This window comes from Diadema antillarum, unplaced genomic scaffold, assembly GCF_040938485.1.
Source record: "Diadema antillarum isolate AM-2024a unplaced genomic scaffold, OU_Dant_1.0 seq00000823_RagTag, whole genome shotgun sequence".
NCBI lineage: Eukaryota > Metazoa > Echinodermata > Echinoidea > Diadematoida > Diadematidae > Diadema > Diadema antillarum.
This window is the reverse complement of record NW_027271700.1, coordinates 130,709-157,744: the sequence shown is the minus strand read 5'-3', so window position 1 is coordinate 157,744 and position 27,036 is coordinate 130,709. Positions and strand designations below refer to the sequence as shown.

At 37.0% G+C, this 27,036-nt stretch overlaps 2 protein-coding genes across 2 annotated transcripts; both read right to left on the bottom strand.

Moving 5' to 3' along the window:
- Nucleotides 1–7,320: 7,320 nt before the first annotated feature.
- Nucleotides 7,321–13,245, bottom strand: LOC139739987 (small ribosomal subunit protein eS21-like). Its single transcript, XM_071650584.1, has 5 exons — nt 13,120–13,245; nt 11,365–11,428; nt 10,115–10,186; nt 8,773–8,828; nt 7,321–7,484 (listed from the first exon to the last, which is right to left on the bottom strand). Exons 1-5 carry the CDS (start codon nt 13,167–13,169, stop codon nt 7,475–7,477), a joined length of 252 nt encoding a protein of 83 aa, XP_071506685.1. The 5' UTR covers nt 13,170–13,245; the 3' UTR covers nt 7,321–7,474.
- A 3,584-nt stretch (nt 13,246–16,829) lies between these two features.
- LOC139739982 (uridylate-specific endoribonuclease A-like) lies at nt 16,830–26,515 on the bottom strand. The gene is made up of 5 exons (XM_071650579.1): nt 26,449–26,515; nt 21,835–22,000; nt 20,631–20,830; nt 19,272–19,498; nt 16,830–17,054 (listed from the first exon to the last, which is right to left on the bottom strand). Exons 1-5 carry the CDS (start codon nt 26,513–26,515, stop codon nt 16,830–16,832), a joined length of 885 nt encoding a protein of 294 aa, XP_071506680.1.
- Between the last annotated feature and the right edge of the window lie 521 nt (nt 26,516–27,036).

The window sequence follows — 27,036 nt, the reverse complement described above, 5'->3', positions numbered from 1 at the left end:
AGCAACAACTGCGCAATGGTGGTTTGTGCTATTAGGGGCCCCAACTTGGGTGCTCTGAAGACATAAGGGAAGAGTGTGGATGAATCCACTATCTACAAGGAGGGGTTGGCAGGTTTACAGCAATACATTGTACTTGGGTTGTCCTGTGTTGCACTTTTACCCACATTTCATAGTATTTCTAAAGACTTTCTGTTTATGCCCTCTATTTAGGGTTGGAATTCTAATGGGCAATTCAAAACGAGGGGGAGGGGATGATTTCATGATAATATTCATAACAGCAACCTCCACATATCATATCCAAATAACCAGTAGCAGTACTACTGCTTGCTTGCTTTATTGCAGTCAATTGTCTTGCTAGGTATGAAATGATAAGTTGACCTCTACCGCTTCCCCACCTAGAAGGTGGAAAAAAAATAATAAGATTTCATTTGTCAGGAAAAAAAAGAAAGAAATGGTGTCATTTTTGGTGGCATTTCTTTCCTTAATACAATGTGTATTTTTGTCTTGTGTTTCTTACAAGAGTGATTTGCTAGTGTGTGTCGTTTGTCTCTTTGTTTATTGATTACCACACTTTAATGTCGATGTAATCAGATCATAATTATGAAAATGCTGGGATGTCGAAGATTATGACCAAAATAATCAGACTTTTCTCAGATTTTTTGTATGTCGAGACCAAAGTGCACTGGGGCTGGAGTCTCTTAATAGTAAGAGATAGGAACTCTGCAAAATTTGGTCATCTTGAACAGGGATTTACTCTTTGTAAGGGATGAATTCAGGATTTCTGGGGATATGTGAAAAAGAGGTTTGTCGAGGTACGGTAGGTGATTTATCCATTCAGTAATTTTTGTCGTAGGAATGGGGCTGATATTTTGTCATATTTATTGCAGAATGATGGTGTGAGCACTTGTAGCATAATGTGTACTTTTTCAAAGCAATTATACAGAGTTTCTACGCTGGAAATGTGTAATTTTGAATGTACAATGTAGTACATATACAAGAGTTTTATAGTGTCTGCAAGTCATGTGTAAATAGAGCTACTGCTTTTCTGCTTCCATGTCCATATTGCACATACAGTATATGATATCAGCAATGTCAATCTTAAAACACAGGTCTGAAAAGAGTACAGTTTTAACCATGCTGAAAGTTGTGTATTTGTAGCTGAGCTACTTTGGTAGAGTTTAATAATGTGGTGTGTGTGAGGTGATCAAAAAGAGTGGCATTGCGTTGTAAATGTCCTGGTGCGTGTAGACCCAGAAGTATGGATGGTAACAGTGTTAATAATCCTAGTCCTATGTTTATATCTGTCATGCTGTCAATTCAGATTATAATATATGTCTGCTGCTCTCTCTGTATGGGTAGGGTATGTCTCCATGCAAACATTATCTCCTTTGTACTTCAACTTGCATCTTTCCATCACTGGTAGGGGCTGTAGTATACCTGTATGTGTCGTACATTGTCACGTTACTGGTAGAAGGGCAGTAATTGATTTTAAGGCTAAAGGCATGATGTGATTAATGCCCTTCTGTCAATACACACAATGCAACCAATATACATTGTACGTTACAAATTCGTGCTCATGCTTTAGAAGTAAAGATGTCACCAGAAGTAAAATACATTGTATGTAGTGCACATAGTAAAACACAAAACCTAAAACTAAGAACACAAACACATGTACATGAGCATTGTACTGTAAAACAAGGAATGATGGCTTGCATTTTAATTTTGTGGCAATTCCCATAAATTTAATGCTGCGATTATATGTTTTACAGGATATGAAGCTGCTGTGTAGTTAGTTGTATCCATTGGTAAAAATTGTTGCTCATCATCCAACAAATGGAGATGGTTATGGTACTTTAATCTGTTTTCAGTGGATCGATCCATCCCGTAATTGCAGCGGAAATGTCTGAATCCATAAACCCAGTAGGGTGCCAAGTCAGTAGTCAGTAATCGCCCGCATACCGCCCTCTGTTGGTTGGATTTATCAAACTTCTGGAGCATCCAACCCATGAATTTGGATGGTAGAGCTAATGATGAAAGTCCAGATGAAATTTGAATGTCTTCTTGCTCTCACAGTATCTAACAAAAGATATCACTATCTTACAACTGTATTTTTACTTTAATTTACTTTATTTTTTCATTTTTTTTTTCAATATCATCTGGAAATGTCATTTTTAAATATAGTATAATCTTTTGAGACTGACAACTGTAGAATGAATTGCATTCATAAGGTGATGGGTGTTGTACATGATAACATGTCAATGGATAGAAATAGATTATGGTGCATGTTCACAGTGACATCCAGCTTTGGAATTTGTCTGCGTCATTTTGAAATGAAATTGTAAATAATCCGGAATAATCTACTGAAGCAATGCACTGTCTGTATGCAAAGTTCTGACGTTTAACCTGAAGATGAAAGAGAATTTTTCTGACAAGTAGGGCCTACGGATGGGAAATCACAATGATAAAATTTGTTGCGTGTGAGTTTCATGAATCTTTACTGTACAGAATGAAATTGTGTCAATGTGTGACGATGGGAAAGTTGGTTGCACCATTGTGTACCTTTCCGAAGATAAACTGTTTGCTTCAGAGCTTTCTATCTATCTATATATGTATATATAAGCCTATGGTCTTGCACAATCTCTCAGTACTTTTGTACAATCTTTGTTATATAATCTGGCTCCCATGTACGGCCGCAGTGGCCGAACACAGAAGTAATAAAAATGCTGGCAACGTTCCATTGAGAGCGACAGATCCGTTGAAGAAATTGTGAGGATACTTTTTATTTTTCTGTCTTATGTCATGTTTTGAGTGTGGTGTGGCCTGATGAATATTCTAAAACATAAGCTGCTCGTACAAAATCAACATCTGGGCCCCATTTCATAAAAGATGTTAGGATAGCCACTTTTGCTGGAATGGCAACTTCCCATAGCAACAGCCAATCAGAAAGCTGGATTCTTGTTGTTACCATGACAATTGCCACTCTAGCAAGAATTGCTCTCATAGAAACTTTTTATGAAATGGAGCCCAAATCTGTATTATTTTCATTTTTGTTTCAGTCAAAGCTAAAGCCATGAAAGATTTAAGACCCTGATGCAGTGACACCATTGTTCCACTGTATCAACATGCACCATGAAGTAACATTAGGCAATATCTTTGCAACGTTGTTAATAGGGATGGTACAGTATTGGTGGAGATAAGAATGGGGCTTTTAACTTTTTGCAAAATTCCAAGAAAACACTTATGATATAGTACAGAGCACACCATTTTAACAGGAATTCAAAGTTTATTTGATGAAAATCAGGTTTGGAATGACTGAAACATCCAAAAACAAAGTAAAAAAAATTAACGTAATGAAGTGTGGGTCCCACACTTTACTAGAATCAATCTTTTTTGGATATCTCAGCCATTTCAAAACCAATTTTCATCAAATAAACGTTGAATTCCTCATAGAATTACATGCTCTTTCATATTTCATAATAGGTTTCTCACTATCTCACCAAAAATGTTAGAAACCTGAAATTACTACAGTAGGTCTCAACCAAAACCGTACGATCCCTTTAAACGTGAACCAAATAAACAAACATAGCAAATGCAGCAGTGTTTAGGTGCTTTACATGTTCCGTTTTGTTATGCAGAGTACACTTAAAATGGGATGGCTAGGGCAAAATGGCCATCTCTGGTCGTGGAAGAATCATGTCAGTGTGACCTGTGTAGACCTGGGACAACTCGGTTCAATTCAATTCAAATTTGATTTAATTTTTCAAAAAGAACACAGTCAGTTCACTTTCTTTGGTAACAGAGAATAAGGTTTTGTAAGCAAATCAAAGTAAACTGAGAAGAGTATGAAATAATTGCGGAAGCTTGTAATAATAATATGTTGTCAGGAGAACTGAAGTGATAAAGATGAAATAACACTAACTATGCTGTAGTAAATTACAGGGGAACCTCTTTATAACAAGGACCTAACAACAAAGACGATCACCTTGTTAAGTCAGGTTTCTCACTACATCAGTGTTCAAAAACAAAGAAATATAAGAGTTAGGACCTGCAAAGTCACCTTGGTGAAAGAGGGATTTGTATTGGCCGTCTCCTTTGTAACATGGTTCCACTGTACTGTATGAAGAGGCCATTGCTTTCTATTTATGAACACCCCACTTCATGTGAAACTGATTGAAGAGATACACTTGTAACTTGTTAAAGCTGAACAGGCTTGTCAAACACAAACTCAAGTTATCAATATGGTAGTACTCCTCAAGCTAGTTGTACTGAATAACATGCATTCTTGACATTTTTATTGCAACTGATTAATGAATTCCTCAATATCAATGTAGATAAGCACCTAATCAATCAGTGTTCAGTAGTAGCCATGATAAAAAAATCACGGGTAACATACAATCTGACTGTACTTGGGCATAAGACGTTTGTCCAGTGATCAGGGGGTCATAGGTTTGAATCCTGCCTGAGTATGTTGCCCATGAATTTTTTATCATGGCTACTGCCAAACTCTGATTAGATTGATGCTTATTTACGTTGATGTAGGGCAATTTACGGTAAAATCAAACAAAACAATTTGACGCAAGAATTTCATAAATTTGAATTCCTTCCATTTTCTTGTACAGTGTGCATGTATTTCTCTCAGCATTCATGAAATGCAGGGAGGGCTGGGTAAAGAAGGCTAAGAACTTTATAGAGAAAGAGAAAAAGAAGTAGGATTTGGTGGAGTTTAAAAACACTGTTCTTTTTTTTATCCTACAGATTAAAGAGAAAGCAAAAAAAGAAAGAAAAAAAAAAACAATGAAAATTCTCAAAACCAGGTTACTTAGACAAGCAGTATTCCAAATACTTTCTTTATCCATTTTCTCTCATCTTTCTTGATAATTTCTATCTGCCTTTCTCTGCTACATGAACGTTTTATTCATGATGGATAACAGCACATTACACATGTCATGAATTTATTAAAATATTATATAAACAATAGCTTGTGAAATATATGACAATACCGCAATAGCTGCTGAAAGATGCATACAACCACTAGATGGCGCTAGTCCCTCGTACTACACAGAGCCTTCTATTACATTGGCTCTGGTACACTGTACTACACAGTAGGCCTAGAACACATTGTCGTCTTTTCATACTGGTCTGAAATGAGCACACAGTACACACACAACAGTCAGTGATGGTACACAATCGACAACTTACATCCAATCTTCATGCACATTCACCACTAGATGGCGCTAGTCTGTACTAGACAGTATGACACATTTCATCTTTAAAACTCGTCTGAAAATGTGCTTGCAGTCCCCAGTTCACAATCAATAATCATTCATTTTAATGCACACAAACAACAACAACAAACAAACACACAAAAACATATATGCATAAATCCAAATGACAACACAAGGTGCTTGCAGAAACACTTTGAGGCCTTTTTTTTTTTTTTTTTTTTTTTTTTAAAGTGGAAGGTTTTACACAAACCCCGATGAGAGGGCAGGTACATGGCTTTCTTCTTGAAGTTTCTTCACCATGACCTTGAATCTTTCTCTTGTTTGTTTTTCTGCATCTCTCAGAATATGACAGTGATCTAACATCAAACACCATCTTGGCCGCTTGCCTCTAAACTGGTAAAATGCACTCCTGTTACAATGAAAAGAAGCTCTTGTACATTTGTAATACAATAAGTAAATCCCCATTAAAATTTTATACTATAACGTGAACGTTATATCTTTCACATTCAAGTTTGTATGTCAATGTCAATGTCTATGTCTATGTGTGTGTGTGTTGCAATAACCTAAAAGGGGGGGGGGGGGTTTACAACAGTGTATATTGCATACTTTCATGCACAAGCCAATAGGATACTTATGAGTGGATGACATCATCTTCGCTGATTTCCGTATGTGGTTGGAACCAGCATCACTTACCCTGGTATTTGATGAAAGTATGAAATATTTGGTGTATCAACTTCAGAACTTTTCAAAATTTTGAGTCAGACTATTAGAACTTCTACCATTCCGTTTATCTGATTTCATGTCTTTTCCTAAATCTATTTCTCTGTCTCAAATTCAAATGGTGTGAATATCACTTTCAAGGGATTGGTCAAACAGCTTGGACTGTGCTGGACACTGCAAGTGTAGACTATGCATGCGTTCAGGCGTTCTCCAAAAGTACAATGCATACCATACATGTACTGTACTAAACCAAACCAAATATGGACCACTTCCCAATTGTGCTCTAAAATCGTACCAAAACCGTTCCAGAAGTTGGCATACGAAGAATGTGCATAACAAGCACACGTCATAATGCAGAGTTAATTCTCTTAGTTCAGGACATCTGTAAGGAGCTTAAGCGCACCAGGTGAATGATCCTGTTGCTACAAATGTGACCCCCTCTAAAATCATGAGGTACTCCACAGAGTGCTTGACCGCTCCAAATCTGATGGTACCGTACACATTGGATTGGTTCACTTTGGTTTGCTTTTGAGCACCTGAACAAGGCCCATCTTACCTGCAGCTTGACCTAAATAATTAGCACAGCATTTAATATCTTAGGACTTCAAAAACTACAGAGTGTCTCTGGTTCATGGTATGGCAGGTATCCAACATACCACTACGGAGATAATTTGGAAGTACAATGTATCCAGTATTAATGGAAATATAAAAGTGCACACATAGAAACATAAATACATACATTCATATATACATATACATACACACAGTGACACACACACACACACACACACACAAGCATATATAGATACATACACACACACACACACACGCACACACACACACACGCGCGCACACACACACACACACACACACACACACACACACAACACACACACACACACACACACACACACACACACACACAAGCACACGCATACACACATAAACACACACACACACACACACACACACACACACACATTGGTGTGCAACTACCAGTAACTGGCATACAGTGGACTCCCATTATAGCGAAGTCCTACGGACCAGCAGTTTTCTTTCGTTATATTGAAATTTCATTATAACCGAACAAATAAACAATAAAAATACAATGTTGCGGCCTGAAATTTTACTTCTTCGTTGTAACCAGAATTTTGTTATAACTGTGTTCGTTATAATGGGAGTGCACTGTATACATGTATGTCAAAATTTGAAACTTTATCTCAGTGATCCAAACAAAATGACTCCTTGATTGAAGAGAAATAATTAACTTCAGATTTACATTTTTTTTAGAGGAGGATCATTTATTATTCAACAAAGCCACACTTATTGTAGATGAAAACCACACAGATAGATTCAGCAGGCGATGCCCAATGCCCTACGCAGTTCATATCATGCTGCTGTACGAGTGTGTAAGAGTGTCCAAGCAAAGTTCATCAATTAGCTCTCATTCTCGTAGGGTCCTTGCAAAGGTTCCTCCATGGCGTCTGTTGAAGAACAGGTGATCCCCTCCCCAGATCTGACGGCATCCCTCAGAAGTTGCTACGGAGACAAAGGAGGAATGCATCACTTGACAGTTCAATCCAAGCATAACATTTTGAGATAATTATCAAACTACTGTAAATGTACAATGTATACGCCATGTATTTCCTGAGGTATCTATTTTCGCTAAATTGCGGGTCAGGTGCCATTTGGGAATTTTAAAATTGCGCAAAAATATGAACTCTGATCCCAACATGAATGCGACCTGCACGCATACATTTCTTCGTCTATAATTCTACTCCACAATCGCAAATTTGACCATTCACGAAAATGTCCAGCAGTCCGATTCACAAAAACTTAGACTCACTAAATATATGGCCTATACAGTATTTTCTCTGCATTTCTACCAAAGCAAATGAAACAAGCGATTTGAGAAAAACAAAACATAACATGGGCAACTACTATGATCAGAATAAATTCTACATTTGTAGATTCCCCTGTAACCAGCAAAATAGCAGTCTAAACTTTTGGGGCATAACATTTAGAGTAATTATCATGGACTGGACACTACACAGCATTAGCAAAATCAACATTTTTTATGAGTTTTCTACAAGAGCAGAGTTCAAACTTGATACATCATTGTACCTCACAAAGAGCTATTTCTAACCCTGCAAAAACATAATTTGTGTAAAGGTTTTCTCGACTCTTGTATAACTAAGCTCATTATGACAAAGTATTTTGTTTCACCCAAGTTTTAATTCTTCTGCATTCTGTTGCTTTAATAGTAGTACGGCAATTGATGACTCAAATGAGTTTGTGAATATGAGAATCCGCTCTACTTAGGACTTGCATTGAAAATGTGAAAACATAAAACATAAACCTTTAGACACTCAGTCATCATTGCAAAGCTGTGTATCATATGAACAGTCATAAAAACACGCCATAAGTTGGCGTCAACAGACTAAATTCTGATTTTTAATTGTGTTGTGTTTCTTTTGTCTTCCCACGACAGTCCTGCTCGACACATTTTAGATCAATTTATTAGAGTAAGGAGGGTCATCTTTTCAATGTTTACTGTTAAAGCTCTTATTTTCGCGAAGTTTTAATTTTTCCAAATTTTGGTATAATTGTTGGTCCTTGAATTTATCCCCACATGAAAACATCACAAAGTGACAGGCCTTAGTGCACTTACAATGGCCTTGATGTCAAACCAGAGAACCAACATCTCGCAAAAATGTCTGTGACGTCCTCATATGCAAAAATACATGTATGCCATAATAACAGCTTTAAACAGTAACTTTCTACTGGATGGCACTTCAGTGCTGCCTGCACTGCACTACTATCTCACCTTGCGATGTATCCGTCCCTTTGTGACAACCTGATGAGACTGTCATCTGACTCGCCCTGAAATTATGATAATAATAGTAATGAGAGTTATGCAAACATTATACAGCAGAGGATATGGAAACACAAGTACCTGTACTCTATGTTTGACCTGAGAATTCATTTGTACAGGACTTTTGTTACAAAGAACACCGATGTAGACACATTTTGTTGTGATTAAAGGGATCGTACAGTTTTGGTTGAGACCTAATTTCAGGTTTCTAACATTTTTCTGTGGAATAATGAGAAACCTCTTGTGAAATATGAAAGAGCATGTTATTCTATGTGGAATTCAACGTTTATTTGATGAAAATTGGTTTTGAAATGGCTGAGATATCCAAAAAGAGCGATTCTAATAAAGTGTGGGACCCACACTTTATTACGATCGCTTTGTTATACTCTGTTTTTGGATGTTTCAGGCATTCCAAACCCGATTTTCATCAAATAAACTTTGAATTCCTCTTAAAGTGGTCTGCTCTGTACTATATCATAAGTGTTTTCTTGGTATCTCGCAAAAAGTTAAAAGCCCAATTCTCATCTCCACCAATACTGTACCTTCCCTTTAACAAAAATAATCTTTGAGCGCACAGTTGACTTTTTTTTTTAGTCTTTTGTTCTTTAAACTCTAATATCACAAAATTACGAGGTGACTCAAATGGTGCAAAGCAGTTTGGTTATTACAAGAGTCCACTGTGCTGGCTATGTGTGAAGAATCTTGAATTAACGAGCAAATGGAACGTTCCAGTTGAATTGCACTACACTAGTGAAGGGTTGACTAACAGTACAAATAATAAAATAACTCAACACGCCAACTCTGTTTTCTGTTCAACACTCTGTTTGTTTGTTTGTTTTTTTCAGATCCATAGCAGAAGTGATAATCAATACACTTATTTTCACTAAAAACACAGTGATTGCAGCATTACACTCTCAGAGAATGGAAGATTCCAGCAATGCAGAAGAATACTCCTGTCTTTACTGAAACAATGTCACTGTTCTCTTCAGTGCATCTGTGACTCAACATGCAAACACATCTTGTGTGTTGAAAGTTAAATCAGGATGAAATTCCACTTTTTATTCCCTCTCTCTCTCTTCCCTTGCTTATTTCCTTGGGTATATCAAGCCTCGTGCCCATTCTCACTGGCTTTTGGGAAGGAGAGGTAACCTCATCAATAGCCATAAATTATCCGGCACCACAGTTTGACGGGGTTAGCCATGATAAGTGGTGCAATGTATGCATGTGAGGAAAGGGCAAAGGAAAATTGAGGGCTATGAAAGAGCAGAAATTAAAGGGCTAAGAGATAACATACCATTCCGCGGATGGCTCCACAGATGGCGTAGGTCTTGAAGTTGCGTGTGTAGATACCAGTTTGTGGGTCGACCTACAGGAAAGGGTAAATTTGCATTGGTTAGCACAACCTGTATGGCACATAAAGTAGCAGAAATTACTTTTCATAGTCCTGATCACTTACACTGACATTGGAAGGTCATGCCATCCCGACATTTCAATGACAGTTGCTTGGCAAACTGTGCAAGTGGGTATTTGTGACCAAACATGAAGCTTGTTGTCACAATCTGAAATGACAACAGTGTACACCTGCACTAAAAATCCTCATTTGTCATGCCTTCCACTCCTGAAATGTGCAGCTAGCTAGCTACAGTAGCTAAACATTGTTTATGTCACGGCTCTTGTTGCATATGGCAAACTGCAAAGCCAATTGTGTATGTACATTACTGGTACCTTGGCAAAAACTCTTGCAATCTTGAATCTTTGCAAGTTTACTGATGTTTGCAAAATGAACAGCAGGCTAAAGTATCGCCTCCCATACCAAACACAATACAATGTGCATCAATTCAGAGTAGGGAATTCAATTGGCAAACTTTGTTTCTTAAAAAGATAGATCACACTGACATTCTACTACTGTGGTTCTTGATCATGATTTTGAATTTACAATGTAACCACTCATGAAACTGTTTCACAAGTCCTGATTTGCAATAAAATAAAATACTATAGCTACGAAGTTTATGGAATATAACAGCTTACACAGATGGTAAGGTGGACACCAACAGGGTTCTATTTAGTGTGTCCCTTTGAATATCAGAACTGTGCATAACAGTGACTTTGCACTGTGCACATGTATACTTTATATTCATAAAATACTACCCAATCACATTCTCATGAACACACCTGAAGAGTACATACTGTACCATCAAAATACAACATATACAGCATGGTGGTGGGGGGGGGGGGGGGGGGGGGGAGGGGCATTACACCCTGGGGCAATACCAACTTGGACAAACACCACATATGAGCATGTGCTTAGTTGTTAGGTTGAGGGTTTTTTTTTTGTTTTTTTTTCAAAGCAACAATAGCAAGTACATGTAGATCTGTGACGCTACTAATGTTCACGACATGCCTCATTCTGTGTACGGGTTTGAACAGTTTACAGCTGTCTTGTGCTTGTGCAGAACATCTTTTGCCTAGTACACAAGCAGCAGTGTCATACATCAGGGGCATAGATCTAAAGCTCACTAATGACACCAAGATCAGCCAGCTTACCTCTGCTACATTGATCTGGATGGACGCATGGTCCTTGGCACTGATGATGCGGTTACTCTGCGAACTGTAACAAACAGAAAGAATACACTTGATGAGCAATGAAGGGTGCTACAAACCTACTACCCAGGGCAACCTTTAAAACTCGCCGTCGGGAAAGTAAACAGGAATGGACAACGATTGTCTGTTTCAGGTTCATGGGGTCCTCATGCCACCCTGTAAATAAGATTTCTTTCATAAGCTGGTAGCCTATACAGTAATACTGGAGAGGCCTTTTCCTCAGAATAAAACTGGAAACTTATATATGATGACGGAAACAAGACTTCAGATTTCCAGTGAATTAAATACTGACCCCCTTCCCCCCCCCCCCCTTAAAAAAAAAAAAATCCAACACATACAGTGTATTCTTGGTACAAAGGCAGCGCTACTGCAGTCCAACCTGTCCGTCTGATCCCCCCCCCCCCCCCCCCCCCCGTCACATCGGACGCGTAAATTGGCAATTCCTGAAAAGTTACTGGCCTGACGGTGATTTTTACCTATCTTGGACTATTGTATTGGACCAGCACCAGTGTTAAGTGTTGCAAAAGGGAAGCAAGTGCATTGATTATTGAATGACATGGTGTCAGTTTTTCATTAATGACAAAGAAATCAAAAACTCTGGGGTGTAGTTAGATCTACTAAGTTACAGTAAAATTTCATACACGATGGTCAGAGGTATAATCCTTCAACCATACATTCTTTACAAAATGTTGTGACATTCACAAAAGGATAAAACAAACTAGTGTACTGTACTGGGCTGGCTACTGCGTACAACCTTTTACAGTGAATGGCGGTACTAATACAGGGTAAGGGAAACTTGCCGCAACTCTTACAAATTATGTTTACGAAGAAAATGAAATTGCTCAAATAAAACGTATGCAAAAATCATTTCAGTATTTACGGATGTGCGTCAAATGTACCATTCTACCAAGGATGTCCGTCAAAAAAGTGACCGAGCTCGAGGTGTGCGTCACTTTCGTGTAGTCTGTCAAAAAAGTGACTGTGCTGTACGTCACTTTCAGCGTTTTGTCCGTCAAAAAAGTGACCGAGGGGTGCGTCAAAAACTCAAAAAATGACCATGACGCACCCATGTCCTGGGGTAGTGGGCCGTGGGGTGCGTCATTACAGTGACAAGTGCATTATCATTAACGATGCCATGGAAGGAGGTACCACAACTCTTTCCAGAATTCCCCATCCCGAAAAGTGGATGAAACATCTTCCAGAAAATTATAGCCTAAATTTCATTCAGCCCTACTGTCAAAAAATTGCTTCACTAACACTGTCTGTGTAGATTCTGGTCTGTCTTATTAATATGAGCAGCTCAGCCTCACTCAGTGTTTCAAAACAACAAATGTCACACACTGTGACACAGATTTGGGAAAGTAAGATTAAAATCAGTGGATTGGAATTAACTACAATTCATGGGACATGCATGGTTCTAGTGGTACATGTGAAAGCATGTTTGTTTGTTTCTCTGTTTGTTTTTCAGAGCCAGTCTTTCTAAATTCTAACCTACACAGTGCTACACTGCACTGTACATGCTGCTGGCTGTTGCACACACCGTCCCGCGATCCCGCAGCTCAGACTGGGCAGCATACTGTAAATGGGCCATAGCACAGCAGCCTCACACACTCGAAGCACACATGTCGTACTCTCGTACCAGTATGCAGTTACTCGTGCCATGCCATGCCTTCCTATGGTCAACGTTTATCAACTCACCACTTTCGCGGAGTGTACATATCAACGTATTCTCCGGCTTCGTTCTGCATCTTGATGATTATGAATCTGCAAAAGGATTAAGAAAATATTGACATCACTCACTGTTTATCCATTTCCAGTGAGTTTTCACGGGAAGGCAGCACACAAATCATAAAAATACGGTAACTAAATTCGCTACGGTCTTACCTGCTCGACGGACAGAAAAAGAAAAGACCGTGGACGAGCCTGAATTTAGCACCGTGTGAACTCTACACCACAGTGCTCTACATACACTGACCAGTGCTCTACGGTGTTACGGTGCGCTCTACACCAGTAAGTCTCTACACTGCACTGCGCGTGAACATGGTGCTGGTAGTTCGTATTACCAGTACACTGGGCTAGCAAGTATGTGTACATACTTTAATAATTCTTAGAATCTCTTTGTTTGAACAAGTGCAGCTGTGTTAATGATATCATCAGCCAATACAGACTGTACTAGTACATGTATACGAAGAGTTTAATCGCAAAACGAGTTACGTGATTGTATCACTAACTTAAGTTGAGATAAAGCTGCTAAAAAACAGAAAACAACAAGAAAATATGGGATATTTTAAATCATAGCCTCAAAAGTAATATTCCTTGTTATTTCTAGTTTATTGAGATATCACTCTTAATGGTTTTGCTTTGTTCTAGATGGACTCGCGTTCACAAAATTTGAGACGCTAAGCCTATTTTCTTTAATTCGTTCATTCATTTTTCCATTTCTAACAGAAACATATTATGAATATTTTACAGAAATTTAATACATAAATTATATCACGATACAATATAGGCCTACAATAAAAGTTTTTGTGATCGATCTTCATAAAATAGGGCCTATTATAGGCCTTTAGGCCTACATTTTCTGTAAGTTTCCTTTTGAAAAAAAATTGTTCGGATAAAAAAAAAGAATAATACCTTTTGAATGATATATTGGTCACTACATTATAAAGGCACATTTTTGAAGTTATGGTCAAAAGAAGCAAAATTTTTCTCATTATTCTCTATATATTTCTTGACCTTTAATCGCAAATATCTCCATTTGGCAAATATGGACTTATCGGTTTTTGCGAACAAACTCTTCAAGTTAAAACTGTGCGCGGTATCTGATCTGATACGAAACCTATATCGCCAAATTACAATCATAACAACCAAATGTTAGAAAAAAAAAAACACCGTATAAAGTTGATTAATGTTGCTGGTCAAAAACCCCTGGTCACTCCAGCTCTGTCTAGCTGCAGAGGATTTTATCATACTTATATATTTACCGTTTAGTATAGTATATGGATCAAAGTCAACATTGACCAAATAGTAAATTCGAAACAGTTTCGTTTGGTTCCATATGGCGCCCTCTCTTGTTGGGAACTCTACAACATTTTTTATGTCTATCATATACTATATAGTGTGAACGATGCGAATTCAATGTAAAAGGAATGTTCCCCAGTTTTCCACCGTCAAGATTATAATGACAAGTTTACATTAACTGAGATGCATTATGGCAAACATTATTATACACTTTGTTCGTGGTAGAGGCATACGAGGTCAAATGCTCTTATTGAAGTCCGAGAACTTAAAAAAAAAATCAAGACGTCTTTTCATAGTTTCTTTACATAATAATCACAATAATTATTGAGTATTTCCGTTCCACTCTATTTCCAAGTTGGTTCTGACAGCTAGGGTACATTTGCATGACTGAAACTGAAGAAATCTCATCAAGATTTGATGTGGAAAAGAAAGTTATGTGACTTTTAATTTTCAGGTGTTTGCACAAATTACTTGATTATGTTCATGCACGCATAAAGTACACAGATCGGAGACAAAATAAATAACAAAACAACTTGACACGTTTCCTACTGGTTTACCAAGTTGCATACGTGTAATATTTGCATTTATTGCGCATGCGCAGCTGGTTGACAATGAAAAGATACTGATTCAAATACATTACAATACTTAGCACCGAAGTTGCAGACACAATGCAAGTGATAATATTGTAATGATATTCTTATAACTTTCTGTTTCATTAAGTTCATGCCTGAGTCTGATGAAATTTCTACTCCTTTGATTGACTTTTCTTTCTTCAACATACATCGTTCCCTTCAGTACAAGGGACCTAACAAAGCCAGAAGAAAATGATGAAGATAATCCACTGTGTCGATGGTGAGTAATTTCACCCCACGCATGCAGCCTATTCATTTTAAGTACATTTGCCTTTCTCTTGAAAAACTAACGGTATTTCTGCGAGGATATTATTATAATCTAGTATGAGACATGCAAAAGGTTTTTGTTTCATCTATTTTATCATTGTTCATTATTTCATCCGAATCTTATTGCTCAAGTAGGTACGCATTAGAATCAAAACCTAGAAACATACAACCACATAATTTACCATGATTTCAAAGTTTCAAATACAGTATACATGTATTCAGCAAGACACATTTTGACAACTCTTTCTCTTTTTTACATCAAAATATCATTGGGAAATATCATGCTAAAGATCAAAATCAATCACAATGAAGAGGGCATATAAGCAAAATCAATGTACAGTGTCTAGATTTTGATAATAATTAAGATAATATTATGATAATATAATATGTATATATAATTCCTACACTGGTAGATGGTGCTTGCCAGCACATCCACCTGACTGCAATAAAGTGCAGTTTATCAAAGCCTAGTATTTGGTAATATTCTGTAATCATGGCAAAAGTTAGCTTGTTATACATTCATTGCAAAGCAATCTCATGAACTAAGTGCTATCCTTATTTACGGGCCATTTTGGTCACCTGTGGGCCAACACAAGGTCATTTTTGGTAATTTGAACACGAATTATGTCGCTTTGAAATACACGCTATGTAAACTTTATTCAGTTTATTCAACTTTATTTTTCATTTCCATTAAATAAAAAGGGAAAATTATACACAATGCATGAACAGGTTTATTATTTGTAATAATTTCAAAAACGTAAATTAACAAAATACACGTGATTATGAGTGACAACATACAGTAATGGCGTTTTTAAGGTAGGCCTATATACATAATAAATACCTTATGATATACTGGGTGCAATGAGTGAGCACAAGGCATTAAGCAGGTCTACTGTGATAGCATCAATATGAAGAGTTTGTTTGCAAAAACCGATAAGTCCATTTTTGAAGATTTTGAAGTACGGTCTCTGTCATAAAGTACAAAATAATACCTTTCAAATGATATATTGGTCACTACATGTAAAGATATATTTTTGAAGTTATGGTCAAAAGAAGCAAACATTTTCTTATTATTCTCTTTATTTTTCTTGACCTTTAATCGCAAATATCTCCATTTGACAAATATGGACTTATCGGGTTTTGCAAACAAACTCTTCATATATATATATATATATATATATACATATATATATATAATATATATAAGGATATATAATATATCAAATCATATAAATATATATCATATATATGAATATGTATATATATATATATATATATATATACATATATATATATATATATATATATTCATAATATATCACTTCAAACTGCAGTGCATCATTGAAATAGGGATCATCTGCAAAGGATTAACTGCCGACATGATTTATAATTTCATATAATCCTATTTTCTTTGTTCGTTTGCGTTTTGCTTTGTTTATTCATTTAATATTAGCCTATACATTAAACACGCTGTGTTTAATGTTTCAATCAGTGCACGTGAAAGTAGGCAGCGCCTAGTTTTGTGCCTCCGTGCACATACGTGCGGACGGACACACGGTTTCCGTTGAGGTTGAAGGAACACATCTGACCGGGTCGCGCGATAAAACAGACCGTGAAGAGGGCCATCTCAAACTCGGGACTGACGCCAACCATGACGGATGACATCACTTTCACTCGGCTATGCCAGTTGAATTGAAGGAGAATTTGGTTGGGCTGAAATGCGATGAGAGTAAACGAAAAGAACGATAGTCAAAGATATATAATATTTTAGTGCAGATCTAACGATGTATACTCTTTTAATCACTTGGTATAAACAAGTTTCCCTAATGGTTTTGGAATTTTCATTATAGTCCCGACTCGAGTGCAGAGTATTTATTAATCTAGTTTACCACACTCTATAAGCACTTAAAACACAAATAAGCAGGCAACAACAAACCCAAGACGATCTGCATAAAACAAACGCCAGTATTACTATTCATTTGGCCCTAAAGCCTGCAACCTATTTTAAAGGACAAGTTCACCTTCATAAACATAAGGATTGAGAAAATGCAGCAATATTAGTAGAACACAATAATGTGAAAGTTTGAGGAAAATTGGACAATCGATGCAAAAATGCCCCAAATTTTGGAACACTCTCGATAATAGTATGAAGCAAGTTCTAAGTTTAAACAAATTCACATTTAAACTGAAGAAGTTGTTCATAAATTCTTATATAGTTGAATGAGTTATATTTTAATTAGCCTTAATTCTGAGCTCTCTTTTATATTCGTTATATTCACTCTTTTCTTTTATCTATTCCTTTCCTACATTATATACATATACCTCGGTGATCCATCGCATCATGTGCCTCGCGTGTGCCGGTAAAGACCCTTCATCTCTTCTCCTTTCTCGCCTTTCCCTGTCCTCTTGTCTCTTTCTGTTTCTTCTTTCAAAATAATTTCCTCTTTTCCTCTTTTTCCTTTACTGTGTTTTGTTTTTTTCTCTCTATCTTTCTCTTTACAAGAGAGGTTGCTTGTGTTTGTTTGTCCGTCAGTTTGTTTGTTTGTTTATATGTATAGATCTGTTGTGTTGTACACCGATATATTATGTCTAGCTAATTGCTTTTTGATGTTATTTAGTCTTTTTGTCCACGAGGAGACTGCAAAATACAAGCTTAGCTTTTTAGCATGTCTCCTCCATTTCCTGCAACTTTAGTTTCAATTCAATTTTCATTGTTTACTTTGCTTTTGTGATGCGTAGTATTGTCAACTTCACGTATTTTTCTTTGTTACTACGTTGCATTGATGTTGTGTTATTTTGTGTATGAAAATGTTGTTGGAAATGAAATAAATGAAATGAAATAAAATGAAATGAAAAGTTATGAATTTTAAAAATTTTTGTGTTGGAACTGCTGGACTAGGAGACTACTACAGCTTGTGATGTCATAATGAGTACAACAGTATAAAGAAAATGTAAAGAAAATTCAACATATTGTTTTCATTTTTTTTTTCGCATAATAAAAGAGCATTTGACTTGCCTCTTTCTAACGGTAGGGGGAATAATATTACCCATGACATAATATGTCGGTAACTAGTCAAGGGAATGTATACTTTTTTCAAAAGATGAATATTTGTGAAATTCTAGCTCTTTATATTTTCCTTATATTGTTGTACGCATGTGACATCGTACACTGCAGTAGTCTTCTCATCCAGCGGTTACTGCACAAAAACTTCAAAAATTCATAACGTTTGAACGGATTGTCCGATTTTCCTCAAACTGTCAATGATGTGTTCTACTAATATTGCTATACTCAGTCCTTATGTTTATGAAGGTGAACTTGTCCTTTAATAACACGATTTGCAACTCTCTCTCTGAGAATCTAATTATTCTTCGGGTAGCCTAAATATGTTTCATGAGTCGTTGTCCCGGCAGAAACGTTTCGTCCGAATAGGCACACAACAACATCAATAAACAGACACTCGCGAGCACTGCACTTTCAAATGCTCACTTTCCATACAGTCGACTGTAAATGGACGACAATTTAAACAGCTACCTCAGCGAAGATTGCGGGAAATACCATGACGCAGTGTAAGAATGATACGAATTTCTCATTCCGTCGCTTTGATTTTTAATTGCGAATTCGTAATCACCTGCTAGATTGTTTTGCGGGTTTAAATTCCTAAATTATATATGCGACTTGAAACCTAGACGGCAACAATATTTTGCACGTCCTCAAGCATTGGCCTATAGGCCTATATGGCGCTCAAAGTGTACATTTAAGGCAGATCATTCCTACTTAAACGCTTAAAATGTGCATTTAAAGGCAAAAAAAAAAAGTAGAAGTATACGTCAAACCTGATACAGGATATTATAACTGCACAGTGCGTTTGTTGTACACATTCCGTAGAATCGTATACTTTAGTTGTACGGTGACCAATTTATGCTAAGTACCTGTGACGTCTTCGTGTAACCATAGTAATTCAGATTTCCCGCCAGTTCCTGGAGGTAAAATTGCAGCCAGTTGTGGAAACCCGTCACGCGACCGTTTTTAATCTCCCCGACGAACGTGTGCTCGAAAGCGGACGAATCCAGAACACGTTGGCCTTTCGAGCGGGCGTAAAAATCGAACCATGTGGATTTTAAGTAGTCCCTGAAAGCAGATGGGGTACTGAAGTAACCTACAGATAATAATGAGAGAAATGAGGGGGGGGGGGCAGATGAAAAAGAGGTGGAGGAGAAAGATCAATCGAAAAAAAAAAAAGATGGATTGCAAGGGAGAACGAGTGAGAATGAATAACGCCCGCCTGTCCGGTGTGACAACTAAACGCGCCCAGAATATCTACATTCGAAGCATTTGGTTGAGATGAGGTTTTAACTTTTTCTTAAGTAATAAGAAAACACCATTAAGAAATATTAAAGACCATACAACTCTAAGAGGAATTAAAGGTTTACTTGATCAAAAAGCAAAGAGGTCCTAATAAAAGGTGGGTCCAAGCTTTTATTGTATAGGAACACATCGTTTTACTTGATATAGTGCTACTATATATCAGCCATTTCAAAACCGATTATAGTCAAAAAACCGTTTTGATTACTTTTAGAATTGATTCTCTTCTTATATTTCACGTAAGAGGTTTTTAATTATCTTACAAAAAGCTTAAATCTGATTTACCATCTCAGCCAAAACTATCATCTCTTTAACATGTTGGACGCAATCAGTGGGAGTGTAGATACACCTTGTAATTTATTATGATGAAGAGTGTTTTCGCGGATCCTTTCCAATACAACCCATGATGTAACAAACAGAGGGGGTGTGGCTATCAAAACTTGAATGTGCTTCAACACCCAGTGTGAAACTAATTCCTCAATATCAAACGGTCATATCATTATAATCCTTTTTTTTAATGAGCATTTTGTTTTTGTTTTGTTTTTTGTCTCTCTCAGATTTTTAAAGATTGTTGCTTGCATTGTGACGTATATAAAAGCGACTAATTTCAATCAAGGCAAAGTTCTCTCTCTCTCTCTCTCTCTCAAAAAAAGAAAGAAATCCGTTATGTTGTCTATCTAGACGTGGAAACTCGTAAAATGCGTTGAAAATTTGCGAGTTCCAGCCTACGAAATTAATATCTCTAACACTTTATCGTTGCAGTGTTGAGATGTTGACCTGTATTAGATTTGATATCAATCTTGATAATCACACCTTAAACACTGTTAAAGAGAACAATAATTATGGCTGGTGTGTGTGGACAAATGCAAATTGCAAACAACACGTAACTCGTTTCCAAGAATGACAAAAATACACTAGTTAGCAACCTTTACGGAACAAGAGGTCATAGGTCAATCTCATGACGTCAGTGTTCAAGATGGCGTCCAAGAAGGCCTCGATCTCCTGGTTCTCTCTTGTAGTGGTGTTTTCTTCGACTCCTACAGACCGGTGGTAATTATTGAGGAGAGCTCGGAGAGTGGCGTAGGTTTCCCCGTCCAGTATTGACGGCTCCAAACTGGTGAACAACCTGCAAACAAGGGACGTCATTCAGCCTTTCAGATCGATATATCTCTGGGCGTTTCTTTGAGTTTAGCTTGGAATTACCGTGACTGTTGTCATGGTAACCTACTCTTACAACGTACACAGGCAAAACACTTTTGTGTTCTTGTTTGTTTGTTTGTTTGTTTGTCTTTTACTGGATGGGGGATAATGGGAGCGACTCTGCGTGTGGAAGAGTCAGAGATCGTGCTTTGGAATCTTTTCCGTGCTACAGTAGGCTAGAGGCGAGATTCTCGACCCTTCTTCGGCCCGAGAAGACGAGACTGCAGGCAAGATCCGACTAGGTCTCGTCGTCTCGTCTCCTCGAACGCGAGAAGTCAAGAAGACGAGATGTCGTATGACATCGGCTTCTCGCCACCTCGGAGCCCAACAGGTCGAAATGATGAGACCTGATATCCCGCCTTCTTCTCTCCCTAGACCCGAGAGTGTGAGACGACAATAAGATCTCACAACTCGTCTTCTCACCTTCTTGGATCTTATGTCTCACCTTTTCGCCTTCTGTTATTATTATTCCATTATTTTTCTCTGAATCTGTATCGATAATAACCATGTGTTTTTGGAAATACATGTATAATTTCAATTGAATTGAATTGAATTGAATTAGTCGGACGTTCGAATTTACTGTAAACTTAACGTTGCATTCCTCCTCATGAAACATAACATCTAATCTCTGTTCTTAAAATTATTTTTGAATTAAAAAAAAGACTTACTAAATACTAGTAATGTATACATGACTCTTTTAAAACCAGGTCCATGGGGACTATCTAGTTAATGGGTAGGAGTTGGGCATATTGGTGAGGAATTAACTGATCAGTGATGAGGGAGGGTACAGCTACTGCATTATTCATTCTTCTGTTCATTCATGCGCTTATGTATTATGAAAATTATGTTCTAATTGATTTACACATCAGGTTATCATTGAACCAACCATTGTGAATTCGACAGTGCTGGTGGAAAGCCTAGAATAGATACCTCCTTGGCGACCGATCGCGGTAATGATAGATGCGCCTTATCTTGGTCTGCCTACTGAGGGCGTATAGGGAGCCGGGTACGCGATTTACGTCAGCAACCCAGATTTCACGTGCCAGATGACTGATTTCTCTTGTTGAGATCGGATCACGTGGTCTTGTGGGGCTACCTGATGTAAAATGATAATCATAATAATAATACTGATAATAATAATGATGACGATGATGATGATGATGATGATGATGATGATGAGTAGTAGTAGTAATGATAATAATAATGATGATAATGATGATGATAATGATAATAATAATAATGATGATAATGATGATAATAATAATAATAATAATAATAATAATAATAATAATAATATAGGTTTTCCCGGCCAATTTCGCACTTTTGCCAGTCCAATTCCTAATTGCTGCATTCAATTTAGCAAAATTTAACGTAGATGACATGTTCGGTAGTTCAATTTTATGATCTTTTCATTCAAATTCGTTTTGGAGCATTCAAATTACCTTTAGCCTCATTCTAATTAACCCTTTTTCAATTGAAATTCGTAAAACAAGCACCATTTAGATAGTCGTTCATTCAATTTAGAATGATATAGTCACGTGATCACGGACATGCCGCACTCGTGCATTCAAATTCATTTTTGGGCATCCAATTTAACATCTTTTGCAGTCAATTTAGCACGCATGTTAATGCTTTAGTTCTTTCTTTATTTTTTTTTTGTCAACAGTTATTGCTTTGCAAGCATCATTACGTTTCATATTTTCGTACTTATTTTAGAGATTTTGGCATCAGTTTTTTTTTTTTTCATTGTGCTTAGTGATTCTTCCAGTCCGAAGATATAATGCATCATGACTGGCCACAACTTATCTGGCCGTTAGGTGCTTTATTCCGAGTGTGTTGGCCAGTTCTAGGAAGTCAAGGTTATGATCATCAAATGTTTCTATAATTCTTTTTCTGTCTTCTTGAGAAATACGTCTGTATCTAACTTGTGCTGTCAGGACTGTAAGAAGATGAAGTTAATCTGTAGTATTGGTACATGTAGGCCTAGAATGACATGTATGAAAGAAAAGGGGCGTTAAAGAACAACAAACTCGAGTAATATATTATGATAAAAAATATGATACTTTTACTGCTTAACAGTGCGTGGATGAAACAAAAAGTCACATAGAAATACACGTTTAAATTTTATCACCTATTCAAAAAAGAAATAACATGACGTTAATTTAAATGAACATAAGGTTAGGAATTTGACTGCCCATACGCGAAATTGAATGACTGAAATACCCCTTTCTGCCAGTGTTGGCGAAGTTGAACGACTGAAGAGCACGTGCCAATTTGAATGCTCGTTTTACGAATTCGAAAGGCACATGTGCAAATTTCATTGATCGAAATGCTAAATTGAACGACCAACTTGCAATTTTGAATGACAGAATGTGCAGTGACGAGGATTTTCGCTAAATTGAATGAACCTTTTATCAAATGGACTGACAAAAGTGCGAAATTGGCCGGGAAAACCTACAGTAACAATAATAATCTTGAAGGCTTTACGCATCCCGGCAGACTGATTGGACAATTTGCAATAACCTTTACAACAAATTTGAATCTTCGGACACAGCTGCAATGACTAGCAGAAGACAATACAGTTATAACACGAAAGATTATTTACAGATAAAGAGTACCAGCTTTAAAGTCAGAAACTTTGTAATGGATGCAGGGGAACGAAAAGAAAGACAGAAAGAATGTAAGTGTCTAAGCATTTCGATAAAACAAAATGTTATGATTTTAGTGGGAGGATCGGCTAAAACATCTGATGTTAAGCTTGTACATAACGTAGAATGCCCCTCAGGAGCGAGATAGAAGGGGAAAGCAAGAGAGAGAGAGAGAGGGGGGGGGGGCTAGACAGAAACACAGAAAAGTAGATCTAGATGTCAATGCAAACGTATAAGTATATAGGACATGCATAATCATAGTCCACACGTACTAGTATACAGTTGTATCTAAAAACAAGCAAACACACTAAACCTGGATGTGTGCACACGCCCATTCTATACTACTTGTATATCTCAGTTGTCAGTTAAGAAGGTTTGCATTGTAACCTTTCTGGTGACGATGAAAGGAAGAGATATGAAATGCAATATTAACGTCCAACAAAATAATAAAGGTTAAACCAAATTTTCAGACTTGTCTGAAAACCTGAAGAAGAGGGGACGCGTTGAAAATTTGGTATATTTGATATACATTCGTGTACATGAACATAAACCTAATTATAAACATATCAATAAACATATATTACAGAAATGTATAAATATTTTCATTTATACATGAACATAACATATTGATAAACATAATTATGTTATATAAATGTATAATGTATGTACACGATATACCACATTATTATTGTAGTTTGTATGTTGTAGAGATTCATGATACTGTACATAACTACCGTTGTCACAGACGTTTGCGTAATCATGGCAACAATCGCCATAGTTAGTGCACGCTGAATTACACTGGCAGGACCGCCTTCGATCCAATCTAGATCCACATCTTCCGCTACAGGAGTCTTGAGCTGGACGTGAAGAACAATATAGTAAATGAATTGGGCAGTATTTGAATAATACCTCTTGAGTGTTACGTGACACATAAAACCCCATAGCATTGTGCACACTGCCCAAAGTCTCTGGCTTAAATATGGCTGCAGAGTGATTCCTACAAATGAACATAATTATGGTGATTATACGAAAGAATCAACAGCCATTAGTCTCTCTTGGAGCTGCACTGAAAGCCATGATCATGTGAGCACATTCAGCGACACTGTATCTGCATAGAAAGATACCTTAAAGGAGAACTTCAGATGATTTTCAGACTTTTACATTTAAACAACTATAAATTGCTTATAGTGGGTTTAGATTCACAATTTATAATGATCGGGATGAGAAATAAGAATGTTTTCAAAATTGATAACAAATCACAATGAACGAGGATGATGACATGCAGCAGCTTTACATAAAGAATGCATGAGTGCTTCCTCAAAGAAGCTGAACAAAGAAGAAGGCATGCATAAATTCTGCACAGCGGTATTGTCATGGAATAACACTGACTATTATTTCTGAAATATGTGAGCCTCCTATGTCATCGTCACTGTTCAGTGTAATTTGTTTTGGGTCTTTCAAGGTATCGGTGTCCAAGCTTGTCGGTGTCCCTGCTCAAGAACCATAATGAATTCCACAAATCTATACATGGAGTTGTCGATTTATTAACTTCATGATTGTGAACTGCTGGACTTCATCCCTTTTAATGGTTTCACATATAGCCCACATTTATGTAAACTCTGATCCCAATAAATCGGATGAAAATCACCTACAAATGTGCAATACCAGCTTGGTAGGAATCAATTCCCTGTGATGAGGGTTGATTTACATACAAACTGAATGTATCTTAAAGGGATGGTACAGTATTGGTGGAGATGAGAATTGGGCTTTTAACTTTTTGCGAAATACCAAGAAAATGCGTATGATATAGTACAGAGCATACCATTTTAAGAGGAATTCAAGCTTTATTTGATGAAAATCGGGTTTGGAATGACTGAAACATCCAAAAACAAAGTAAAATAAAGCGATCGTAATAAAATGTGGGTCCCACACTTTATTAGAATAGCTCTTTTCTTGATAGCCAGCCATTTCAAAACCAATTTTCATCAAATAAAAGTTAAATTCCTCATAGAATTACATGCTCTTTCGTATTTCATAAGAGGTTTCTCATTATCTCACCCAAAAAATGTTAGAAACCTGAAATTAGGTCTCAACCAAAACTGTACGATCCCTTTCTAAAGCCTTGACCGATTCCTTTTATATAAATTCAGTGGGACTGTTAAGGGTCATAGGCCTTACAGCCATTCACTTCCACTGCTATAATATAATGGGAGACCGTGAAAATCCGTGATTTCCGTGATGAGGAAATGCCGTGACACATTGGTTCCCAAACTGCAATCATACAGCAGCGAATACCATGATGAACCGGCCCTGCTGAAAATCATAGACTCTATGGTAGTATAGGCCTACATACTGAGAGTGAATAAAAGAGTCGGCAAAATGCATCTCAAGAGTTGCTGTTTGACGTGTTCTCCCGACAATGCCCGAGGCACATACTCTATAGTATTTAATAGGCCTACATCATAATGTGTAGACAATGTTATTGCCTTCTTTCGTTAGAAAAAAAAAAAACCTAATTAAAATCAATAAAACAAATAATTTAGGCCCTATTGGGACTATGATCATTACTCAAATGATAAGAAAATACCATTATTATATTTTGAATGACCTCATAAGTATGAATAATGTTAGAATGATATCATTGTTTTTCAATGACGCTGAAGTTCTAGAACTAGATTTCTTGCTTGAGATGTTTGGTTTGGTTTTGATACGTTGCTCCACTTTTTCTCTAACTACAGCCGACAAGTAAATACAAATTTACACAGAGCATGCAAAAAAGGAAAACATACAAATCAATACAAAAATTGTTAATTTTGTCTATATAACACACTGAAAACTCAAGTACCAAAAATGAGCTGAATTTGATTCATAGTTTGCAAAGATTATACACACTTACCTTCAGCGATATGCGTGTACGCCAGGCATATTATCCAGACGCAGAGAAAACCCTCAAATGTCCTCATTATGTGCAGAGTGCGGACCCGAAAACACATGAATTGACAACTCTATTATTGTTGCACAAATCTAGAGCGAGAGAGAGACAGATCTGCAAGGTTTTCCAAACGGGCATGTCCGTCACACAATCTTTGCTCTTCGCTTATTGCCTGACTATGTGTGTGCACAGATTCTGATTTGCACTAATCATGCTAATAACCACTGCGGAAGTTGTTTGACAGTCACGTTGCATAGTTTAAATACGGTGGGTGTGAATCAAAACTGAGTATCTACAGCCAGTTCAATATACATTATTCGACCGTCCTATAACCTTTTTACTCCCACTTCCTGCAAAACAGCTACTTTGTTTTTTGTTTTCCTTTGGATGCATGGATGTTCCGCGCTTCTCAGAATGAAAGTATACATACTATTTTTTTCTGTTGTCAATGGGGAGGTTAAAAAAACCCCAAAGGTTTTAATTCAGTAAATGGAGAAGCATATGATTATATCATATTATATCATGTGAAATACTCTGAGCATGTCTGAGTAA